General features: G+C 36.9%; 1 protein-coding gene across 2 annotated transcripts; it reads left to right on the top strand.

Moving 5' to 3' along the window:
- Window positions 376-21,608, top strand: ASB17 (ankyrin repeat and SOCS box containing 17). 2 transcript variants are annotated; one of them, XM_005678234.1, is made up of 3 exons: window positions 376-909; window positions 18,639-18,918; window positions 21,323-21,608. In XM_005678234.1, the coding sequence occupies exons 1-3, from the start codon at window positions 509-511 to the stop codon at window positions 21,527-21,529; spliced, it is 888 nt and encodes a 295-aa protein (XP_005678291.1). In that variant the 5' UTR covers window positions 376-508; the 3' UTR covers window positions 21,530-21,608. The 2 variants fall into 2 exon arrangements, with proteins under 2 accessions (XP_005678291.1, XP_013818115.1); XM_013962661.1 differs by having other exon boundaries at window positions 380-909; window positions 18,810-18,918; window positions 21,323-21,537.

The raw sequence follows: 21,622 nt of genomic DNA, 5'->3' as shown, positions 1-21,622 counted from the left end.
TATTAAGTCTGTTGGGAAGATTAAGTGAGAATATGCAGTCCTCGTGCAGAATATGAGAACAATAGTACTGAACTTTTTCATTCTATCACTGTCTGTTATATTATGGCCTAAACAGAATAATCAGTCTGATAATATTTGGTCTCATGTGTATACTGTGGGTTTTAGCACATGATAAACATACTATTAGCTTGAAGTGAATTCTTAGAAAGTTACAAATATCATATCTTATCTCTCCCACATGCCATTTCTGTCCAATATGTCTTTCTCAAAAGTCATCTGTTACATTTAATATCCCAAATTTCTGACCTGTACTGATGACAGATCTCTCTATTGTGATGTCATCCAGTACTTGATGGTAATATTTCACATGATTATTTTTTTCTGGCTACGGTTTAAAGGGCACTTACTGTTTGTGAAGTAAAGCCTACCATACTATCAAAATATGTAACTGAAGGGTTACAGTATGACTTCCTGTGATTTTATTTCTATATCATTGCCTTAAATAGCAATGAGTAAATCTTCTAAATTATGTTGTAAGACTTCTTGTCCACGAAGCAATATATTCTGTAGTCTCATTGACAAAGTTTTTAAAAGACCATCCTTGCAGTCTTTGCATCAGTGGGGATATCACTGCTATGAGCCCAGGGTTTACAGAACACTGGCGAAAATTCTGAGGTACATCGACTTGGAAGGATTTGACCTACTACTCTCAGATTATATTGCATTTGTGGAAAAATCAAGATGCCGTTCCGAACTAAATTTTAACCTTGAATTTACTGAAATATGTGTGAATACAATTCTGTACTGGGTTTTTGCCAGAAAAGGTAATCCTGACTTTGTGGAGCTGCTTCTCAAGAAGACAAAAGACTATGTTCAAGACAGAAGTTTTAACCTGGCACTGATATGGAGGTAATAATCGCCTATGTTTTCAACATAAAAGGAGAAAATTTCTCTTTAAGGGATTATACTACTTTTTTTCTAAAATGTGTATGCATAGTGACTATGTAAGGAATCCTGACTTGACTGTCCATTCATTTGTTCATTCCTTCATTATTTATTCAATAGAATTTTGCCTATCTGTACATAATTATGTGTCAATAAATTACTAGTGGTTTGCCCTATAGAGCTTACATGTTAGTGCTCAAGATAATGCAACATTAGACAACCTAGATTTCTGTAACTAGTCAAAGACATTGCTTTTGTAATGCTGTGATCTCTTCTTTTTGAGAATACTGAAAATGTTTACCTATAATATCATGTATATAAACTGACTTCCAAAGTATAATTCAGAGTATAAACACATATTCACTTAGTAATACTTATTAAACATTATAATTCTCTTTTTATGTTAATATTATTGGCAAATTTGACATCAAATTCCCCGGAGTTGACTACAATGAACGTCAAATACCTGATTCAATCTGCTATGGAATCACATTTACGTATAATGCAAACATGGCAATCTAGCTAATGAATATTACTGAGGATCTTATCAGAATAAAATATCTAACATGACCTCATTGTAGTCTGTAATACAGATTTTAAAGTTACTTAGTTTGCACTAACTCCAATTTACTTTTTGGTTTGAATGTCTAATGAACAGAATAGATGTGCATATGTTCACTCATTCAACAAAATATTTATCACCTTACTATATATGAGGCACTGTACTTACCACAAGGATAGAACTATGTATGTAATGAAAAATAAGACAGATAAGATCAGTTTAAGACTAAACCAGTTTCAATTCTTCCTGAAGCAGTGTTGTTTTCTTGATGGTGTATTATGTGATCCTATGTGATGTTAGAGAACCACTAGATTACTTTCCTTAATAATAACCAATAATAACCTAAGTACAAAAACTGAGAGCTGAATTCTGCAATATCAATAAATAAAACTCCCAAATAGCACTTTTTCGTTGTTTTAAGGGCCATTATATATGTAACTATAGCAGAGATCAGCAACTTCTAACAATGAGTATCACTAACTGGACTAAGTAATGCCTTTGTGTATCCCTGACAGGCCCATAGGAAAGAAAAGTGAAATGAAACAGAGGAAGAGAGGATTAAGTTTTTACAAAGGTTAATGGGGGAGTGGAGGGGCAAGGGAAAACTGAAAAGAAAGAACAGAAAATGAAAAAGAAACACACAGTGGGACATAAGAGTGTGCCATTAACAACCGTTTTGATAAACTGTTTTAAGATTCATATATTTTGACTTAGATGCATCCTCAAGGTAAAACACCTTACAGACCAATTCTGTGTACCACAGCTTTTTGGATCTTTCAGAGTCACAGAACTTTAAATTCAAATGGAACCTAAGAATTCATTAACAAACCTCCCCCAGCCCCTCTTCCTGGACAACAACTCCCATAATGTATCCCTGGTTGCTGCTCATCTGGTCTCTGCTTGAACAACACTAGTAGTAGTGAGTTAACTATTTCCTGAGATAAACCGTTCTTTTACCAGGGGCCATTCTCTGTCCTAGCCATCCACTTCCCTCTCAAAGATTTTACCCAGTCCCACGACTTTAAATATCATCATATGTCAATGACTCCTAAATCTTTATCTCCAGCCCTGACCTCTCCTCTGAGCCCCAGACTCCTCTTATAATAGGCTGTTGGCTCAACATCTAAAATTTAACAGAAACAAAACAGAGTGTTGATCTAAGTTACCCTCTGCCTGCTAACTTGCTCCTTCTCTTGAATTCTCCACTAGATTAACAGCCTCTGTTGCTCAGGTCAGAAATCTAGGACTTATTCTTGTTTCTTCTCTTTCTTTCACATCACATCAGCAAATCTTTTTGACTTTATCTCTAAAACATATCCCAATTAGTTATACTTTTCATCTCCTCCATTCCTAACCTAGGTGAAGCCACCATTACTTCTTACCTAGATAACTCCAAAAGACTCCTACTAGAAATCTTCCAGCTTCCATTCTTCCCTCTTACAATCCATTCTTGACGCAGCAGCCTGAGTGACCTTTTAAAAATGTAAAATAGGCCATACTTCTCATGTTTAAAATCATCCAAAGTTTTCCCAGTACCAGTAGAAAAAAATTCAAAATCAATATCCATTTTTTAAAATTCCCATACAATCTATTGCCAAATCCAACCTCCCAAATCTATTCTTATGTCACTCTTCCTTGAACACTATATTCCAACCATGTATTGGTTGTCCACTATATACTCTTGCTAAAAGTAAGCTCCAGGAGGAACTTCCCAGGTGGTCCAGTGATTAAGACTCTGTGCTTCAAATGCAGGGGGTGCAAGTGTGATCCCTGGTTGAGGGACTAAGATTCCACATGTCATGTGGTGTGGCAAAAAAAAAAAAAAAAGCTCCATGAAAGGAGGAAGTTTGACTACTTCCTTAACAGTGAATCCTCAGTGCCTAGAACTATCCGGATACATAGCAAGTGGTTAATGAAGATTGTATTCAATGAAAAATGAATTTTTATACTGTGTTTAGATTCTTCTTTCTCATAATGCACTGAATTCTGTCTCCATTTCTCCAATTCTGCCCCCAGAAATATAAAGGACAAAGTCTACTCATTCTGTCTTCTATATGAAAACCTCTCAAATATTTGAACATAGTTATTATGACCCCATAAAGAATATCTTAAGTTTCCTACTATCTGTTGTTTATTTCCATAACAGCATCACTCTTTGGTCACCTCCCCTTGTATACACTCCAGTTTGATAATTTCCCTAATATAATTATAAAGTGTATAAATAGGACCCTGGGGGGGAAAAAAAAGACAGAATTAGTGAGGGAAAGGAAATTAAAGTTTGTTCATTTTTGCTTATTTATTATAGCAAAAATAAATGCTACTGTATGACAGACTGTAAGTGGTTAAAGAGAAAAAATATCATTCAGTTAAAATAACAGCAAGTATTTAGCATTTTCTAAGTACTAGGCATTGTGTTATTTGTTGGGGACACAAAAACAAAGTAGATATATTTCCTAATTTTGGAGAGCTCACAGACTAGTAAGCAGGCCAAGAAAAGAATAATTACACCATAAATTCAGAAACAGAAGTATGTACAGGTAGAAAGAATATAGGACATTGTTAACACTATTGGGGAGGAGCAGATATCTAGAAGCCTCTTTGGAAGTGATGTCTTAAACTGATTTTTCAAAGATAGAAAGGAGTCTTCCCTGTCTTTCCATTGAAGAAACATAATCTAGGCAGAGAGAGGCTGACCAAAGCCAAGAGAGACACAAACACATTTTATCCATTGACTATAGGCAACTCAGCAACTGCTAGAGAATGAGATGGAAATCAAATAATAGTGAGCAATAAGGCCTAAAAGTGAAACTATGAAAGATTTTGTAGGCCATACTAAGAAATCTAAAATTTACACCATGGGTGATGCCCAGTCAGTGAAGATCAGACTTGTAGTATGAAAAGATTAACCAGCTCTCATCTGAAGACTGGACTGTGGGAAGAAAGGCTGCAGCTGGAGCTGACAGACCAGTTAGTAGTAGACTGCTCATCTGCATATTCAGAATTTCTATGTAGAAAAGGTTGAGGGACACATCTGAAATAAAAGAGGCAGGCGGTTAGAGGAGTTGCTTGAAACTGAATTTGCATAGCATGCTCAGTATGCTAACTAAGATTATTTGGGTATTTATAATAATTTGGGAGGAAGAACTAATTCTGCTCTACTACCACCACCCCCCACACACAGCCCCTAGCCACCTTTTGTTATCATAACTGTCCAGGTAAATTATAATAAGGACTTAAAACAATAGCAATGGGAAAAGAAGAGATATTACTAAACAGAATAACCAGAATTACAGTAGGTGACCAGAAGTAGAGAATGAAAGAGGAAGAAGAGTTAGACTTCAGATTTATAAATTTTGAGACTGGTTGATGATTATATTAGTTTCCTTTTGCTGCTATAACAAACTGCTACAAACTCAGTGGCTTAAAACAAGATAAGTTTATTATTTTATATTTCTGATGATCAAAAGTCCAAAATGAGGCTACAATGGCTCATATCAAGATGTCACAGGACAGATTCCTTCTGGAGGCTCTAGCTAGAGGCATTAGCTGCTTTTGCCAGCTTCTAAAGCCTGCTTACATTCCTTGATTCATTTGTATGGAACAATGAAAGACTATCAACAGCCAAAGCAACCTTGATAAAAAAGAAAAAAGCTAGAGGTATCATACACCCTGATTTCAAACTATACTACAAAGCTATAGTAATCAAAACTGTATAGCAATGGCATTAAAAAAAAAACAGATAACATACATCAATGGAACAGATTTGAATGTCTAAAAATAAACCCATGCTTTTACGGTCAATCAATCCTGTGGTCATGTATGGATGTGAGAGTTGGACCGTGAAGAAGGCTGAGTGCTGAAGAATTGATGCTTTTGAACTGTGGTGTTGGAGAAGACTCTTGAGAGTCCCTTGGACTGCCAGGAGATCCAACCATCCATTCTGAAGGAGATCAGCCCTGGGATTTCTTGGAATGATGCTAAAGCTGAAACTCGAGTACTTTGGCCACCTCATGTGAAGAGCTGACTCACTGGAAAAGACTCTGATGCTGGGAGGGATTGGGGCCAGGAGGAGAAGGGGACGACAGAGGATGAGATGGCTGGATGGCATCACTGACTCGATGGACGTGAGTCTGCGTGAACTCTGAGAGTTTGTGATGGACAGGGAGGCCTGGCATGCTTCAATTCATGGGGTCGCAAAGAGTCGGACATGACTGTGGGACTGAACTGAACTGAACTGAACTGAATCTACAACAACGGAAGCAGGAATATACAATGGGGAAAAGACAGTCTCTTCAGTAAATGGTATTGGGAAAATAAGATAGCTACACACAAACTGACCAGATTGTTACACTATATACAAAAATAACCTCAAATTTTATTTAAAACTGAAATATGAGACCAGAAATCATAAAAATTCTAGAAGAAAACATCAGTTCAGTTTAGTTCAGTCACTCAGTTGTGTCCAACTCTTTGCGACCCCGTGAATCGCAGCACACCAGGCCTCCCTGTCCATCACCAACTCCCAGAGTTCACTCAGACCCATGTCCGTCGACTCAGTGATGCCATCCAGTCATCTCATCCTCTGTCGTCCCCTTCTCTTCCTGCCCCCAATCCCTCCCAGCATTAGAGTCTTTTCCAATGAGTCAACTCTTCACGTGAGGTGGCCAAAGTACTGGAGTTTCAGCTTTAGCATCATTCCTTCCAAAGAAATCCCAGGGCTGATCTCCTTCAGAATGGACTGGTTGGATCTCCTTGCAGTCCAAGGGACTCTCGAGTCTTCTCCAACACCACGGTTCAAAAGCATCAATTCTTCAGTGCTCAGCCTTCTTCACAGTCCAACTCTCACATCCATACATGACCACAGGAAAAACCATAGCCTTGACTAAATGGACCTTAGTTGGCAAAGTAATGTTTCTGTTTTTGAATATGCTATCTAGGTTGGTCATAACTTTTCTTCCAAGGAGTAAGCATCTTTTAATTTCATGGCCGCAGTCACCATATGCAGTGATTTTGGAGCCCCCCAAAATACAGTCTGACATTGTTTCCACTGTTTCCTCATCTATTTCCCGTGAAGTGATGGGACCAGATGCCATGATCTTCGTTTTCTGAATGTTGAGTTTTGAGCCAACTTTTTCCCTTTCCACCTTCACTTTCATCAAGAGGCTCTTTATTTCCTCTTCACTTTCTGCCATAAGGCTGGTGTCATCTGCATATCTGAGGTGATTGATAATTTCTCCTGGCAATTTTGATTCCAGCTTGTGTTTCTTCCAGTCCAGCGTTTCTCATGATATACTCTGCATAAAAGTTAAATAAGCAGGGTGACAGTATACAGCCTTGACGTACTCCTTTTCCCATTTGGAACCAGTCTGTTGTTCCATGTCCAGTTCTAACTGTTGCTTCCTGACCTGCATATAGATTTCTCAAGAGGCAGGTCAGGTGGTCTGGGATTCCCATCTCTTTCAGAATTTTCCAGTTTATTGTGATCCACACAGTCAAAGGCTTTGGCATAATCAATAAAGCAGAAATAGATGTTTTTCTGGAACTCTCTTGCTTTTTCCATGATCCAGTGGATGTTGGCAATTTGATCTCTGGTTCCTCTGCCTTTTCTAAAACCACCTTGAACATCTGGAAGTTCACAGTTCACGTATTGCTGAAGCCTGGCTTGGAGAATTTTGAGCATTACTTTACTAGCATGTGAGATGAGTGCAATTGTGCAGTAGTTTGAGCATTCTTTGGCATTGCCTTTCTTTGGGATTGGAATGAAAACTGACCTTTTCCAGTCCTGTGGCCACTGCTGAGTTTTCCAAATTTGCTGGCATATTGAGTGCAGCACTTTCACAGCATCATCTTTCAGGATTTGAAATAGTTCCACTGGAATTCCATCACCTCCACTAGCTTTGTTCATAATGATGCTTTCTAAGGCCCACTTGACTTCATATTTCAGGATGGCTGGCTCTAGATGAGTGATCACACCATCGTGATTATCTGGGTCGTGAAGATCTTTTTTGTAAGGTTCTTCTGTGTACTGTTGCCACATCTTCTTAATATCTTCTGCTTCTGTTAGGTCCATACCATTTCTGACCTTTATCGAGCCCATCTTTGCATGAAATATTCCCTTGGTGTCTCTAATTTTCTTGAAGAGATTTCTAGTCTTTCCCATTCTGTTCTTTCCCTCTATTTCTTTGCACTGATTGCTGAAGAAGGCTTTCTTATCTCTTCTTGCTATTCTTTGGAGCTCTGCATTCAGATGCTTATATCTTTCCTTTTCTCCTTTGCTTTTTGCCTCTCTTCTTTTCACAGCTATTTGTAAGGCTTCCCCAGACAGCCATTTTGCTTTTTTGCATTTCTTTTCCATGGGGATGGTCTTGATCCCTATCTCCTGTACAATGTCACGAACCTCAGTCCATAGTTCATCAGGCACTCTATCTATCAGATCTAGACCCTTAAATCTATTTCTCACTTCCACTGTATAATCATAAGGGATTTGACTTAGGTCATACCTGAATGGTCTAGTGATTTTCCCTACTTTCTTCAATTTAAGTCTGAATTTGGTAATAAGGAGTTCATGATCTGAGCCACAGTCAGCTCCTGGTCTTGTTTTTGTTGACTGTATAGAGCTTCTCCATCCTTGGCTGCAAAGAATATAATCAATCTGATTTTGGTGTTGACCATCTGGTGATGTCCATGTGTATAAGAGTCTTCTCTTGTGTTGTTGGAAGAGGGTGTTTGCTATGACCAGTGCATTTTCTTGGCAAAACTCTATTAGTTTTTTCCCTGCTTCATTCTGCATTCCAGGGTCAAATTTGCCTGTTACTCCAGGTGTTTCTTGACTTCCTACTTTTGCATTCCAGTCCCCTATAATGAAAAGGACATCTTTTGGGGTGTTAGTTTTAAAAGGTCTTGTAGGTCCTCATAGAACCGTTCAATTTCAGCTTCTTCAGCATTACTAGTTGGGGCACAGACTTGAATTACTGTGATATTGAATGGTTTGCCTTGGAAATGAACAGAGAGACATCAGTCTTAGCAATATTTTCTTAAATACATATCCTCAGGGAAAGGCAACAAAAGCAAAAATAAACAGATGGAACTACATCATAATAAAAAAGCTTGTCAATAGCAAAGGAAAGCATCAACAAAATGAAAAGGCTACCTATTGAGTAAGGGGAGATATGTACAATATATCCAATCAAAGGTTAATATCTAAAACACGTGAAGAACTCAATATTATAAGAATAAAATGTTTTAAAAAGGCTGGAGACCCAATAGGTGTTTTTCCAAGGAAGACATACACATGGCTTTAGACATGAAAAGAGGCTCAGCATCACTAGCATCAGTGTGTGTGCATGTGTGCACACATATTCAGTCAGTTCACGTCAGTCACTGAGTCATATCTGGCTCTTTGTGACCTGATGAACCGCAGTACGCCAGGCCTCCCTATCCATCATCAACTCCCGGAGTCCACCCAGACCCAAGTCCATTGAGTCAGTGATGCCATCCAACCATCTCATCCTCTGTGCTCCCCTTTTCCTCCCACCCCCAATCTTTCCCAGCATCAGGGTCTTTTCAAATGAGTCAGCTCTTCGCATCAGGTGGCCAAGGTATTGGAGTTTCAGGTTCAACATCAGTCCTTCCAATTCCACTCAGGACAGATCAGCTTTAGGATGGACTGGTTAGATCTCCTTGCAATCCAAGGGACTCTCAAAAGTCTTCTCCAACACCGCAGTTCAAGCATCAATTCTTCAGTGCTCAGCTTTCTTCACAGTCCAACTCTCACATCCATACATGACTACTGGAAAAACCATAACGTTGACTAGACGGACCTTTGTTGGCAAAGTAATGTCTCTGCTTTTCAATATGCTATCTAGGTTTGTCATAGCTTTCCTTCCATGGAGTATGTGTCTTTTAATTTCATGGCTGCAGTCACCATCTGCACTGATTTTGTAGCCCCCCAAAATAAAGTCAGCTGCTGTTTCCACTGTTTCCCCATGTATTTGCCATGAAGTGATGGAACCGGATGCCATGATCTTAATTTTCTGAATGTTGAATTTTAAGTCAACTTTTTCACTCTCCTCTTTCACTTTCATCAACAGGCTCTTTAGTTCTTCTTCACTTTCTGCCATAAGAGTGGGTCATCTGCATATCTGAGGTTATTGATATTTCTCTTGGCAATCTTGATTCCAGCTTGTGCTTGATCCAGCCCAGCATGTTTCATGATGTACTCTGCATAAAAGTTAAATAAGCAGGGTGACAATATACAGCCTTGACACACTCCTTTTCCTATTTGGAACCAGTCTGTTGTTCCATGTCCAGTTCTAACTGTTGCTTCCTGACCTGCATACAGATTTCTCAAGAGGCAGGTCAGGTGGTCTGGGATTCCCATCTCTTTCAGAATTTTCCAGTTTATTGTGATCCACACAGTCAAAGGCTTTGGCATAGTCAATAAAGCAGAAATAGATGTTTTTCTGGAACTCTGTTACTTTTTTCATGATCCAGCAGATGTTGGCAATTTGATCTCTGGTTCCTCTGCCTTTTCTAAAACCACCTTGAACATCTGGAAGTTCATGGTTCACGTATTGCTGAAGCCTGGCTTGGAGAAATTTGAGCATTACTTTACTAGCATGTGATATGAGTGCAATTGTGTGGTAGTTTGAGCATTCTTTGGCATTTCCAATGAAAAGGCAAGAAGATAGGACGCTGAAGCATAAACTCCCCAGGTCGGTAAGTTCCCAATATGCTACTGGAAATCAGTGGAGAAATAACTCCAGAAAGAATGAAGGGATAGAGCCAAAGCGAAAATAACACCCAGCTGTGGATGTGACTGGTGATAGAAGCAAGGTCCGATGCTGTAAATAGCAATATTGCATAGGAACCTGGAATCTTAGGTCTATGAAACAAGGCAAATTGGAAGTGGTCAAACAGGAGATGGCAAGAGTGAACGTCCACATTCTAGGAATCAGAGAACTAAGATGGATTGAAATGGGTGAGTTTAACTCAGATGACCATTATATCTACTACTGTGGGGAGGAATCCCTTACAAGAAATGGAGTACAGTTTCCCACAGGTTTTGGGTTGTTGTGTTTTCATTTTCATTCGTTTCTATGCATATTTTGATTTCTTTTTTTTATTTCTTCCGTGATTTGTTTGTTATTCAGCAGCGTGTTGTTCAGCCTCCATATGTTGGAGTTTTTAATAGTTTTTCTCCTGTAATTGAGATCTAATCTTACTGCATTGTGGTCAGAAAACATGCTTGGAATGATTTTAGTTTTTTTGAATATTTCAAGGCTATATTTATGGCCTAGGATGTGATCTATCCTGGAGAAGGTTCCGTGTGCACTTGAGAAAAAGGTGAAATTCATTGTTTTGGGGTGAAATGTTCTATAGATATCAATTAGGTCTAACTGGTCCATTGTATCATTTAAAGTTTGTGTTTCCTTGTTAATTTTCTGTTTAGTTGATCTATCCATAGGTTTGAGTGAGGTATTAAAGTCTCCCACTATTATTGTGTTATTGTTAATTTCCCCTTTCATATTTGTTAGCATTAGCCTACATATTGTGGTGCTCCTATGTTGGGTAATTGTTATACCTTCTTCTTGGGTTGATCCTTTGATCATTATGTAGTGGCCTTCTTTGTCTCTTTTCACAACCTTTGTTTTAAAGTCTATTTTATCTGATATGAGTATTGCTACTCCTGCTTTCTTTTGGTCTCTATTTGCATGGAATCTTTTTCCAGCCCTTCACTTTCAGTCTGTATGTGTCCCCTGTTTTGAGGTGGGTCTCTTGTAGACAACATATATAGGGGTCTTATTTTTGTATCCATTCAGCCAGTCTTTGTTTTTGGTTGGGGCATTCAACCCATTGTCATTTACTTTATTGTTTTGGGTTCAAGTTTATACATCCTTTTGTGTTTCCTGTCTAGAGAAGATCCTTTAGCATCTGTTGGAGAGCTGGTTTGGTGGTGCTGAATTCTCTCAGCTTTTGCTTGTCTGTAAAGTTTTTGATTTCTCCTTCATATTTGAATGAGATCCTTGCTGGGTACAGTAATCTGGGCTGTAATTTTCTTTCATCACTTTAAGTATGTCCTGCCATTCCCTCCTGGCCTGAAGAGTTTCTATTGAAAGATCAGCTGTTATCCTTATGGGAATCCCCTTGTTGTGTAATTTGTTGTTTTTCCCTTGCTGCTTTTAATATTTGTTCTTTGTGTTTGATCTTTGTTAATTTGATTAATATGTGTCTTGGGGTGTTTCACCTTGGGTTTATCCTGTTTGGGACTCTCTGGGTTTCTTGGACTTGGGTGATTATTTCCTTTCCCATTTTAGGGAAGTTTTCAACTATTATCTCCTTGAGTATTTTCTCATGGTCTTTATTTTTGTCTTCTTCTTCTCGGACTCCTATGATTCGAATGTTGGGGTGTTTAACATTGTCCTGGAGGTTTCTGAGTTTGTCCTCATTCTTGTAATTCATTTTCCTTTTTTCCTGTCTCATTCATTTATTTCTACCATTCTATCTTCTACTTCACTGATCCTATCTTCTGCCTCCATTATTGTACTATTTGTTCCCTCCAGAGTGTTTTTTATCTCATTTATTGAAAAAGGAACCCTCTTACACTGTTGGTCGGAATGCAAACTAGTACAGACACTATGGAGAACAGTGTGGAGATTCCTTAAAAAAATGGAAATAGAACTGCCTTATGACCTAGTAATCCCACTACTGGGCATACACACCAAGAAAACCAGAATTGAAAGAGACACATGTACCTCAATGTTCATCACAGCACTGTTTAATAGCCAGGACATGGAATCAACCTAGATGTCCGTCAGCAGATGAATGGATAAGAAAGCTGTGATACATATACACAATGGATTATTACTCAGCCATTAAAAAGAATACATTTGAATCAGTTCTAATGAGGTGGATGAAACTGGAGCCTACTATACAGAGTGAAGTAAGCCAGAAAGAAAAACACCAATACAGTATACTAATGCATATATATATGGAATTTAGAGAGATGGTAACAATAACCCTGTATGTGAGAAAGCAAAAGAGACACAGATGTATAGAACAGTCTTTTGGACTCTGTGGGAGAGGGAGAGGGTGGGATGATTTAGGAGAATGGCATTGAAACATGTATAATTTCAAATATGAAACGAATCACCAGTCCAGGTTCAGTGCATGATACAGGATGCTTCGGCTGGTGCACTGGAATGACCCAGAGGGATGGTACGGGGGAGGGAGGTGGGGGGAGGGGTTCAGGATGGGGAACACGTGTATACCCGTGGCGGATTCATGTTGATGTATGGCAAAACCAAAACAATAATGTAAGGCAATTAGCCTCCAATTAAAATAAATAAATTTATTTTAAAAAAAGAAATGGAGTAACCATCATGGTCAACAAAAGAGTCCAAAATGCAGTTCTTGGGTGCAATTCAAAAATGACAGAATGATTTCTGTTCATTTCCAAGGCAAACCATTCAACATCACGGTAATCCAAGTCTATGCCCCGACCAGTAACACTGAAGAGGCTGAAGTTGAATGGCTTTATAAAGACCTACAAGACCTTTTAGAATTAACACCCAAAAAAGATATCCTTTTCATTATAGGGGACTGGAATGCAAAAGTAGGAAGTCAAGAAACACCTGGATTAACAGGTAAATTTGGCCTTGGAATGCGGAATGCAGCAGGGCAAATAATAGAGTTTTGCCAAGAGAACGCACTGATCATAGCACACATATTAGAGAAATGCCAATTAAAACCGTAATGAGATCACTTCCCACTTGTCAGAATGTTTGTTATCAAAAAGACAACAAATAAGTGTTAATGAAAAGAAAAGGGAAACTTTGTGCACTGTGGCTGAAAATGTAGACTGTGCAGTCACTGTGGAAAACAGTATGTAGGTTCCTCAAAAAATTAAAAATAGTTACCATAGGACTCAGTAAGTTCACTTCTGGGTATTTATGTGAAGAAAATGAAAACACGAATTCAAAAAGATATATGCATGTCTATGTTCATTGCAGCATTATTTACAGGACCCAAGATATAGAAGTAATCTAAGTAACCATAGCAGATAAAGAAGTCATGTCTGTGTATATACACATAAATACAATGGATTATTACTCATCCATAAAAAAAGAATAAGATCTTCCTATTTGTGATAACATCAACAGATTTAGAAGACATTCAGTTCAGTTCAGTTCAGTTCAGTCACTCTGTCGTGTCCAACTCTTTGCAACCCCATGGATCGCAGCACGCCAGGCCTCCCTGTCCATCACCAAATCCCAGAGTTCACTCAGACTCACGTCCATCGAGTCAGTGATGCCATCCAGCCATCTCATCCTCTGTCGTCCCCTTCTCCTCCTGCCCCCAATCCCTCCCAGCATCAAAGTCTTTTCCAATGAGTTAACTCTTCGCGTGAGGTGGCCAAAGTATTGGAGTTTCAGCTTCAGCATCATTCCTTGCAAAGAATACCCAGGGCTGATCTCCTTCAGAATGGATGGTTGGATCTCCTTGCAGTCCAAGGGACTCTCAGGAGTCTTCTCCAACACCACAGTTCAAAAGCATCAATTCTTCAGCACTCAGCTTTCTTCACAGTCCAACTCTCACATCCATACATGACCACTGGAAAAGTCATAGCCTTGACTAGACAGACATTACACTAAGTGAAATAATTTAAATAGAGAAAAACAAATACTATATTATTTCACTTACATGTAGAATCTAAAAAACAAAACAAATGAACAACAACAAAAAAAGGAAACAGACTCATGGATACAAACTATTGGTTTTAGGGCAGCAGGGTTAGGAGCTGGAAGAAATAGGTAAAGGAGATTAAGAGGTACAAACTTCAAGTTATAAAATAAGTAATGGGGATGTAATTTGCAGCATGGGGGATATAGTCAATAATATCATAATAACTTTGCACAGTAACAGATGATGAATTGTAGTGGTCAGTTCATAATGTATTTAATATTTGATATTAAATATCAAACTATTATGTTGTATACCTGAAAACATATTAACCACACTTCAATTAAAAATAAAATAAAATTGACAAATGACCTCACTGTACCTTCTCAGCATTTCCATACTTATCCTGCCTTACTTTTTCTTTTTCCCCACAATATTTATCAGAACCTCTACATACTATAAAATTATCTTGTCTGCTATGATCATTCTGTATTGTTTGTTTCCCCTCACTGCTGTATTAGCAAGAAAGGAGGTATCTTTGTTTTGTTCACTCATATATCCCAAGTACCCAAAAGAGTGCCTGGCATACAGTATGCAATCAATAAGTATTTGTTGAATAAATGAATAGCAGAGACATTACTTTGCCGACTAAGGTCCGTCTAGTCAAGGCTATGGTTTTTCCAGTAGTCATGTATGGATATGAGAGTTGGACTGTGAAGAAGGCTGAGCTCTGAAGAATTGATGCTTTTGAACTGTGGTGTTGGAGAAGACTCTTGAGAGTCCCTTAGACTGCAAGGAGATCCAACCAGTCCATTCTGAAGGAGATCAACCCTGGGATTTCTTTGGAAGGAATGATGCTGAAGCTGAAACTCCAGTACTTTGGCCACCTCACGCGAAGAGTTGACTCATTGGAAAAGACTTTGATGCTGGGAGGGACTGGAGGCAGGAGGAGAAGGGGACGACAGAGAATGAGGTGGCTGGATGGCATCACTGACTCGATGGATGTGAGTCTGAGTGAACTCTGGGAGTTGGTGATGGACAGGGGGGCCTGGCGTGCTGCGATTCATGGGGTCGCAAAGAGTCAGACACGACTGAGTGACTGAACTGAACTGAACTGAATTCATGTTACTATCATAGATGAAATTGCCTGAGAATAGTTAGTCAGATGAAAATAGTCAAAAGCCCACATTTACTTTACTCAGATGTTAAGGGCAGAAAAAGAGGGATCAGTGAAAGAGGGTTGAGAATGAATAGTCAAAGAGGTAGCTGCATCTTAAAGAGAATGGTCCCACTGAGCCATGGGAAAATATCTCAAGAAAGTCAACTGTGTCAAATATCAGAGATAAAATTATTGTGAAGAAACATATATTGAATTGGCAGACCAAAAGAGAAATACTAGGAAACATTTTAGAAATAACTATTATAGCTGCAAAACAGAATCATTCTCTGTATATCTCTATGGAAATATTATATCCCATTTCGTAACTGTGTAAATGACAGGTTTTCAGATACAGAGGGTTCAGTTCATTAAGCTCACATTTAAAAACTGATTCTTGACTTGCTTGCCTCCCTCCATCCATATAAGCACTGTTATAATTAACTGTCAGTACAGATTAAGCAAATTTTGGTTTACAATAACATGGTCTTTAAACGTGAGGATTAATCATATGCCATTTGGGTACAGACTAGACATTCAAATCTCATTTTAAACCTATTTGAGTTTTAGTTATGTTTCAACATTTTTGGTCCAAAGTATCTTCTACAGGTAATCTTAATCTTAATATCTTAAAATCAGCTAATATCTCTAAATCTTAAAAAGGTCCACTTATGGTATTTTTTGCTCCCTAAGTCCCCTAAATCCCAATACTTATAAGACTTTTAAATCAAATATATTAAGAGTTAGCAAGATGAATAAATGAGATTGTTCTTGAAAATTCTAAGTGATTACACTTCACCAAAAATCTTATTAGGTCCAAAGCTATAGAAGAAATTAATATTTTAATAATATTAAAATTAAATATTTTAACTTTAATTAATTAAAAAATAATAATATTTCTCAGGATAATAGTAAAAAAAAATCACAACATATACTTGAGTATCTACTATGGGCCAATCATTGTTCTAGGCATTTAGGGATATAATAGCATACTAAACAGACAAAAAGCATTGCCCCATAGAACTTAAAATTTTATAGTTTATCTTGCCCACCCATTTATTTTGAAGATAAGAAAATGAAAGATTAGAGACATTAAGCAAGTTGTCTAAAATGATAAGGGCTAAATGGAGCTATGTACAAAGAGCCATAAGGAGTAAGACAAAATCAGGCAATCAAAGAACACTTTGCAAAAGTTTATTTGATAGAGTCTTATACAATCAGCAAGACTTGCCCCAGAATTGAAAGTGGAAGGGAAGAACACACACAAATCCAAGAAACATAGAAAAGTCAAAGGCAGTTATGATTTGGGAAAGTGAATACCAATAATCAGGAGAAAGAATACAGAGGTAGTTTAGAAATTCAATTTTGCATATGTGTTAGAAGTATTTGTGAAAAAGAGGAAATATTCAGGACAATATTGATCTGGAGATGACTCTAGGAGAGAGTTGATATATAGTTTATATTGAATTAAATGGATATATATAGTATCACTGGCAGAGTGTTAACAAAATCTTACTTCTTAATTTCTAAAATGCTATTCTGCACTGCACATTTTTTTTTAAAATCATAAAACTTGGCATTTCAGAGTTCAGTGAAGCTTTGAAGATAGACTTTTGGTCTAGTAATTTTCATGCTGTACTTTTTGGAGTTCCTGACAAGAACCACAGGGGAGGTCTCTAGGACCCCAAATACACATCAACAAGCGAATTTATCTAATATAGAACATACATTTTAGATAGCAAATTCTTGCATAACAACACTCCAATGTTGGTTTATATCTGTAAATGAAACATTCTTTCCAATCTTTATTGCCAAACATCCACTAATCATTCAAGTCTTAGCTCCAGGATAACCTACAGGCAATGAGTATTCTAGGTAGAGTTGAGTGCCTCTCCTCGATGCTTTTACAGTATCTTAAGCATATTTCTATCATAGCAATTATCATCTGGCATTGAAGTTTTTAAAATTAGTTGCTATTTCCCTTACTAGACCATAATAAGCATCTTTCATCTCTGCAAATCTAGTACTTAGTACACTCTGGACAAGCGTTAAATAAATTAGCTAATGAATGCCTGAGCAAATGAACACATAAATAAATGCATGAGGAAAGGGAGACTCAAAGAGGCTGACGTACCCAATATCACACATCTTATTAGCAGAACCGAAACCTAGAAACTAGAACTTTTAAATCTCTACTGTTTCGGGCATTATATCATGTCACCTCTCATTTTAATTACTTGAAATCCTAAATTTCTTTTTGAATAATGCTCTCCTTGATAGGCATAACTGTCTAAAATTAATATTTATAGTTTGTATGTGGTTTTGGACTATATCAATATTTTATTAGACCAATCAAGAGAATTCCAGAGACAGGACTATGAGTAAAATTTCCCTTTCTTTGGTCCTAAAATCCATGGCTAAATCAAGGCTTCATAATTAATTAAAACAATCCCCTATGGTTGATTCTACCATGTACTATTTACATATCTTGACCAATTTAATAACAAACATAAATGTCCATGAACTGAAACAACTGTAAGAACTGCATACAATTAAAAAAAATAAAATTTTCATTTCTGTCATAATAGAGCATAAATTTTCAAGTCCAGCCACCATATAGTACTCCAGGAAAAGCAAGATTTCAGAGAACTCTCAAAACTCTACTGAAGAAGGAAAATTAAATTCTGTCCTTGAGAGACCTGATATGGTCCTCATCATAATTTACATTTCTTCAACCTGAAAATACCAATTCTAATTTTATTACAGTGAAAAAATAGAATTAAGGTAGTTACACTGTTTCTTTTTTCAGTCTAATTTTCAAACTCAATTCAGTCCCAAGCCTGATATATGATTAAGAACAACAAAAACAAAAAGATATCAAAAAGGTCACATAATTCTGTTCTATTAAAAAGTGAAATACAAAAGTCTGTCCTTCTATTCCATTTTAGATTTTCTAGAGCTATATCAATTTCATAATGCAACTTCTAATCACTATGGATTTCTCAAATGAGAAACAGAATTGCTATCATTAAAGTTAAATATTTTCCATACAATATAAATCTTTTTTTTTAACACATGTAAAAGGGGTTTAAGTATGTAGTACAAGCTTTCTTATTTTTTAATCTTCAAGTTGGCCTAGATTCAGAGTGGAAAACTCTTTTTAAGACATATTATATATAAAGGTAAAGTTATATTAAAGTTATTTAAGATAATACTATGATTTTAAGACAAACAGTTTACCACATTTCTTAATTCTACGTTCAATGAGGTCTTGTTTGTTTGTCTGGTTCACAGAACTTTCACTCCAGTATACTGTCCAAGCCCATTAAGTGGCATCACACCTCTACTTTACGTAGCTCAGACGAGACAATCCAATATCTTAAAAATACTCCTGCAATATGGAATCTTAGAAAGAGAGAATAACCCTGTCAACATTGTGTTAACAATATTGCTCTACCCTTCAAGAGTGAGAATAATGGTTGATCATGAATTGGTAGACATCGAGGAAGATGCCAAAACATGTTTAGTGCTCTGTTCCAGAGTGCTTTCCACCATTTCAATCAGGGAAATAGAGGTAAGCAAACATTGTACTTTGTACTTTGACTCAATTATTGATCAAGTTTAAGACAGAACTGTGAGGCAAGAATAAAGTCAATTTTAAACCTATGGATCCAGTGAAAATTAATCACTGAGTATATGCTTATAAATTAAAAACAAGTAGAATTCCAATTTTCTTGAACATTAACTCTTTTAGTTCATAATTTTATATCTTCTAAATATGAAATAATTTTTAAAAGTTAAATCTATAGTTTATTTTAGCATTTATTAAGTTGATGTATGTTATTATTATACCCTAATTACATGATAACCTGTTTATTAGGATTTCTATATCTATTAAAATCACAACAAATTATATTTTTAACAGACTTCTTTTCCTATAGAATATTTTAAAATAAAAGTTGCATTTCTCCCCACATAAAATCACAAAACCTAAAATCATAAAACATATTTTGCTTTTCAAAATTCCTGAACGATTTTAAGCATGAAAATATAAAGGCTTTAAATATTTGTTCAGTTGAAAATATCTATCCCTCAGAAATAAGAAGAGTTTCTCCTTGATAAGGTTTAGGGAAAAAAACAGCAAACAAACCATGCAGCAGGCATGTTCACCCTGCCAAAATGAACTGCAAGCTTCAGCATCCAACTGTATCAAGTTTATTAGTGTCAAAAAATAAGTCTGCTGAAGATAAAGAAGGTAGCCCTATAAATTTAAACCAGTCACATTACTAAAGAATTTAGCAATTCCCCTTGTCTTTAAAGGTGTAAGTTTAGAAATAAACTCCTAAGAAATATAATTCTGTTACATCTTTAATTTTCTTAAGCCTCAACTATGTCTATCAATCACACACCCCTGGGCCAATTGGAAGGAGGGCAAATTGGTCAAATTGTAGCTCAGTTGGTAAAGAATCTGCCTGCAATGCAGGAGATGGGGTTAGATCACTGGGTTGGGAAGATCCCCTGGAGAAGGAGATTCTTCTTCTCCAGTATTCTTGCCTGGGGAATCCCATGGACAAAGGAGCCTAGAAGGCTACAGTCCATGGGGTCACAAGAGTCAGACACCACTTAGTGACTAAACCACCACCACCATTTCGGCAACCGGTTTTAGGAATTTGCTTGTCCTTTTCCAGTGTTAGTTTTGTACCATTATTATAGGACATATTGATTCTCAGGCATCTCTGTGAATGCTATTCCTGAAGTACACTCAAAATAGAACAGTATCAGTAGTAGGATAGAGTGAGTTGATCAAAATCTTTGCCTGAATGGCATAGTTAAAGCTGGATTCCAGTCAACTGCAGTTTAATAAGTGAAGTAGCATTGAGCAAGGAGGTGAAAGATGGCATAAAAACCAGTTTAAAGAACACTTCAAATAACCTGCTTTGCATTACCACATTTCCCAGTTTTATTGTAAATATACATATACATATCTTTACTTCTAGACCACAGTTCTGTGAGCCCAGAGACTATGTCTGTTTTGTGTAACCTAGCAATTATCCTAAGCACCAAGCTCACTGCTAAATATACACAAAATATTCTTTAAAAATTATTTATTAATGAAAAATTATATATCATTTAAGTATCATACAATCTGTAAAGAAGTAATACAGTAGATGTCTTTTACTTCTGAATTAGGCTAATAACATTTGTCTTCTAGAACTAAATATTTAAAAGGTTACCTTAACTAAACCTTAAAAAGTCATCTTCATGGGGATGGACCTCTTGTCAGATCATCTCGTGATTCAGCAATATGAAATTTTACACAATGATTGGCATTACCTGGCAGATTTTTGTTGTCTGTATGTATGTGCTTAGTTGCTTCAGTCCTGTCTAACTCTTTGTGACTCTACGGACCATAGCCTCTAAAGGTTCCTCTGTCCATGGGGATTCTCCAGACAAGAATACTGGAGTCCCCTCCCCCAGGGGATCTTCCCAACCCAGGGACCGAACCTGCATCTTCTTATATCTACTGCATTGGCGAGAGCCTCCTGGGACCCCAAATCAACTAAATCAGAAATTCAGGAATAGAACCTCAGCACTGATAGTTTCTAAAGTCTCCTAGATAATTTCAGTTTATGGTCAAATTGACAACACCCTAAAGGAGAAGCTAATAAACCATAAGTATATGATCTGTCTAAAATTAAAAACACAGAGTCACTGTTGTAAGAAATAATGTTTTGTGTCCTTAGACATAAAAGACATTAAATTTTATATGTGATTTTGTGAATAAAATGGGTATAAAAATTCTTGACTCAGGAAAAAATGTTTTGGGGGAAAAAAAGCATTATAGTGGTTAATAAACTTAAGATACAAGTTTATCTTAAGTGAATACAAGTGAATTTAAATAAAAAATTAAAATGTTTATAATTTGGACAAATCCAGTGATTAATATTACAAATTTAAAATATTTCTCTTTTCTTTAGATGCAGCTAAGTTTAGGAAGACGTCCAATTATTTCAAATTGGCTGGACTACATTCCTTCAACAAGATACAAAGATCCATGTGAACTATTACATCTTTGCAGAATAACCATCAGGGCTCAACTACTAACCAACAATATGCTCCCAAATGGAATATTTTCACTTCTAATTCCTGTTCGTCTACAGAACTATCTGAATTTAGAAAGCTAATGAACATCTTTTTGGCATTCTTTAAGGATGCTCACTGTTGTATGGTTTAGAAGTTAATAAACTATTAACTTCACACAAATTTTTACTGCACTG

Source organism: Capra hircus, chromosome 3 (genome assembly GCF_001704415.2).
Source record: "Capra hircus breed San Clemente chromosome 3, ASM170441v1, whole genome shotgun sequence".
NCBI classification, from domain to species: Eukaryota; Metazoa; Chordata; class Mammalia; order Artiodactyla; family Bovidae; genus Capra; species Capra hircus.
The sequence above is the reverse complement of the archived record's forward strand: the minus strand, read 5'-3'. Positions and strand labels throughout refer to the sequence as shown.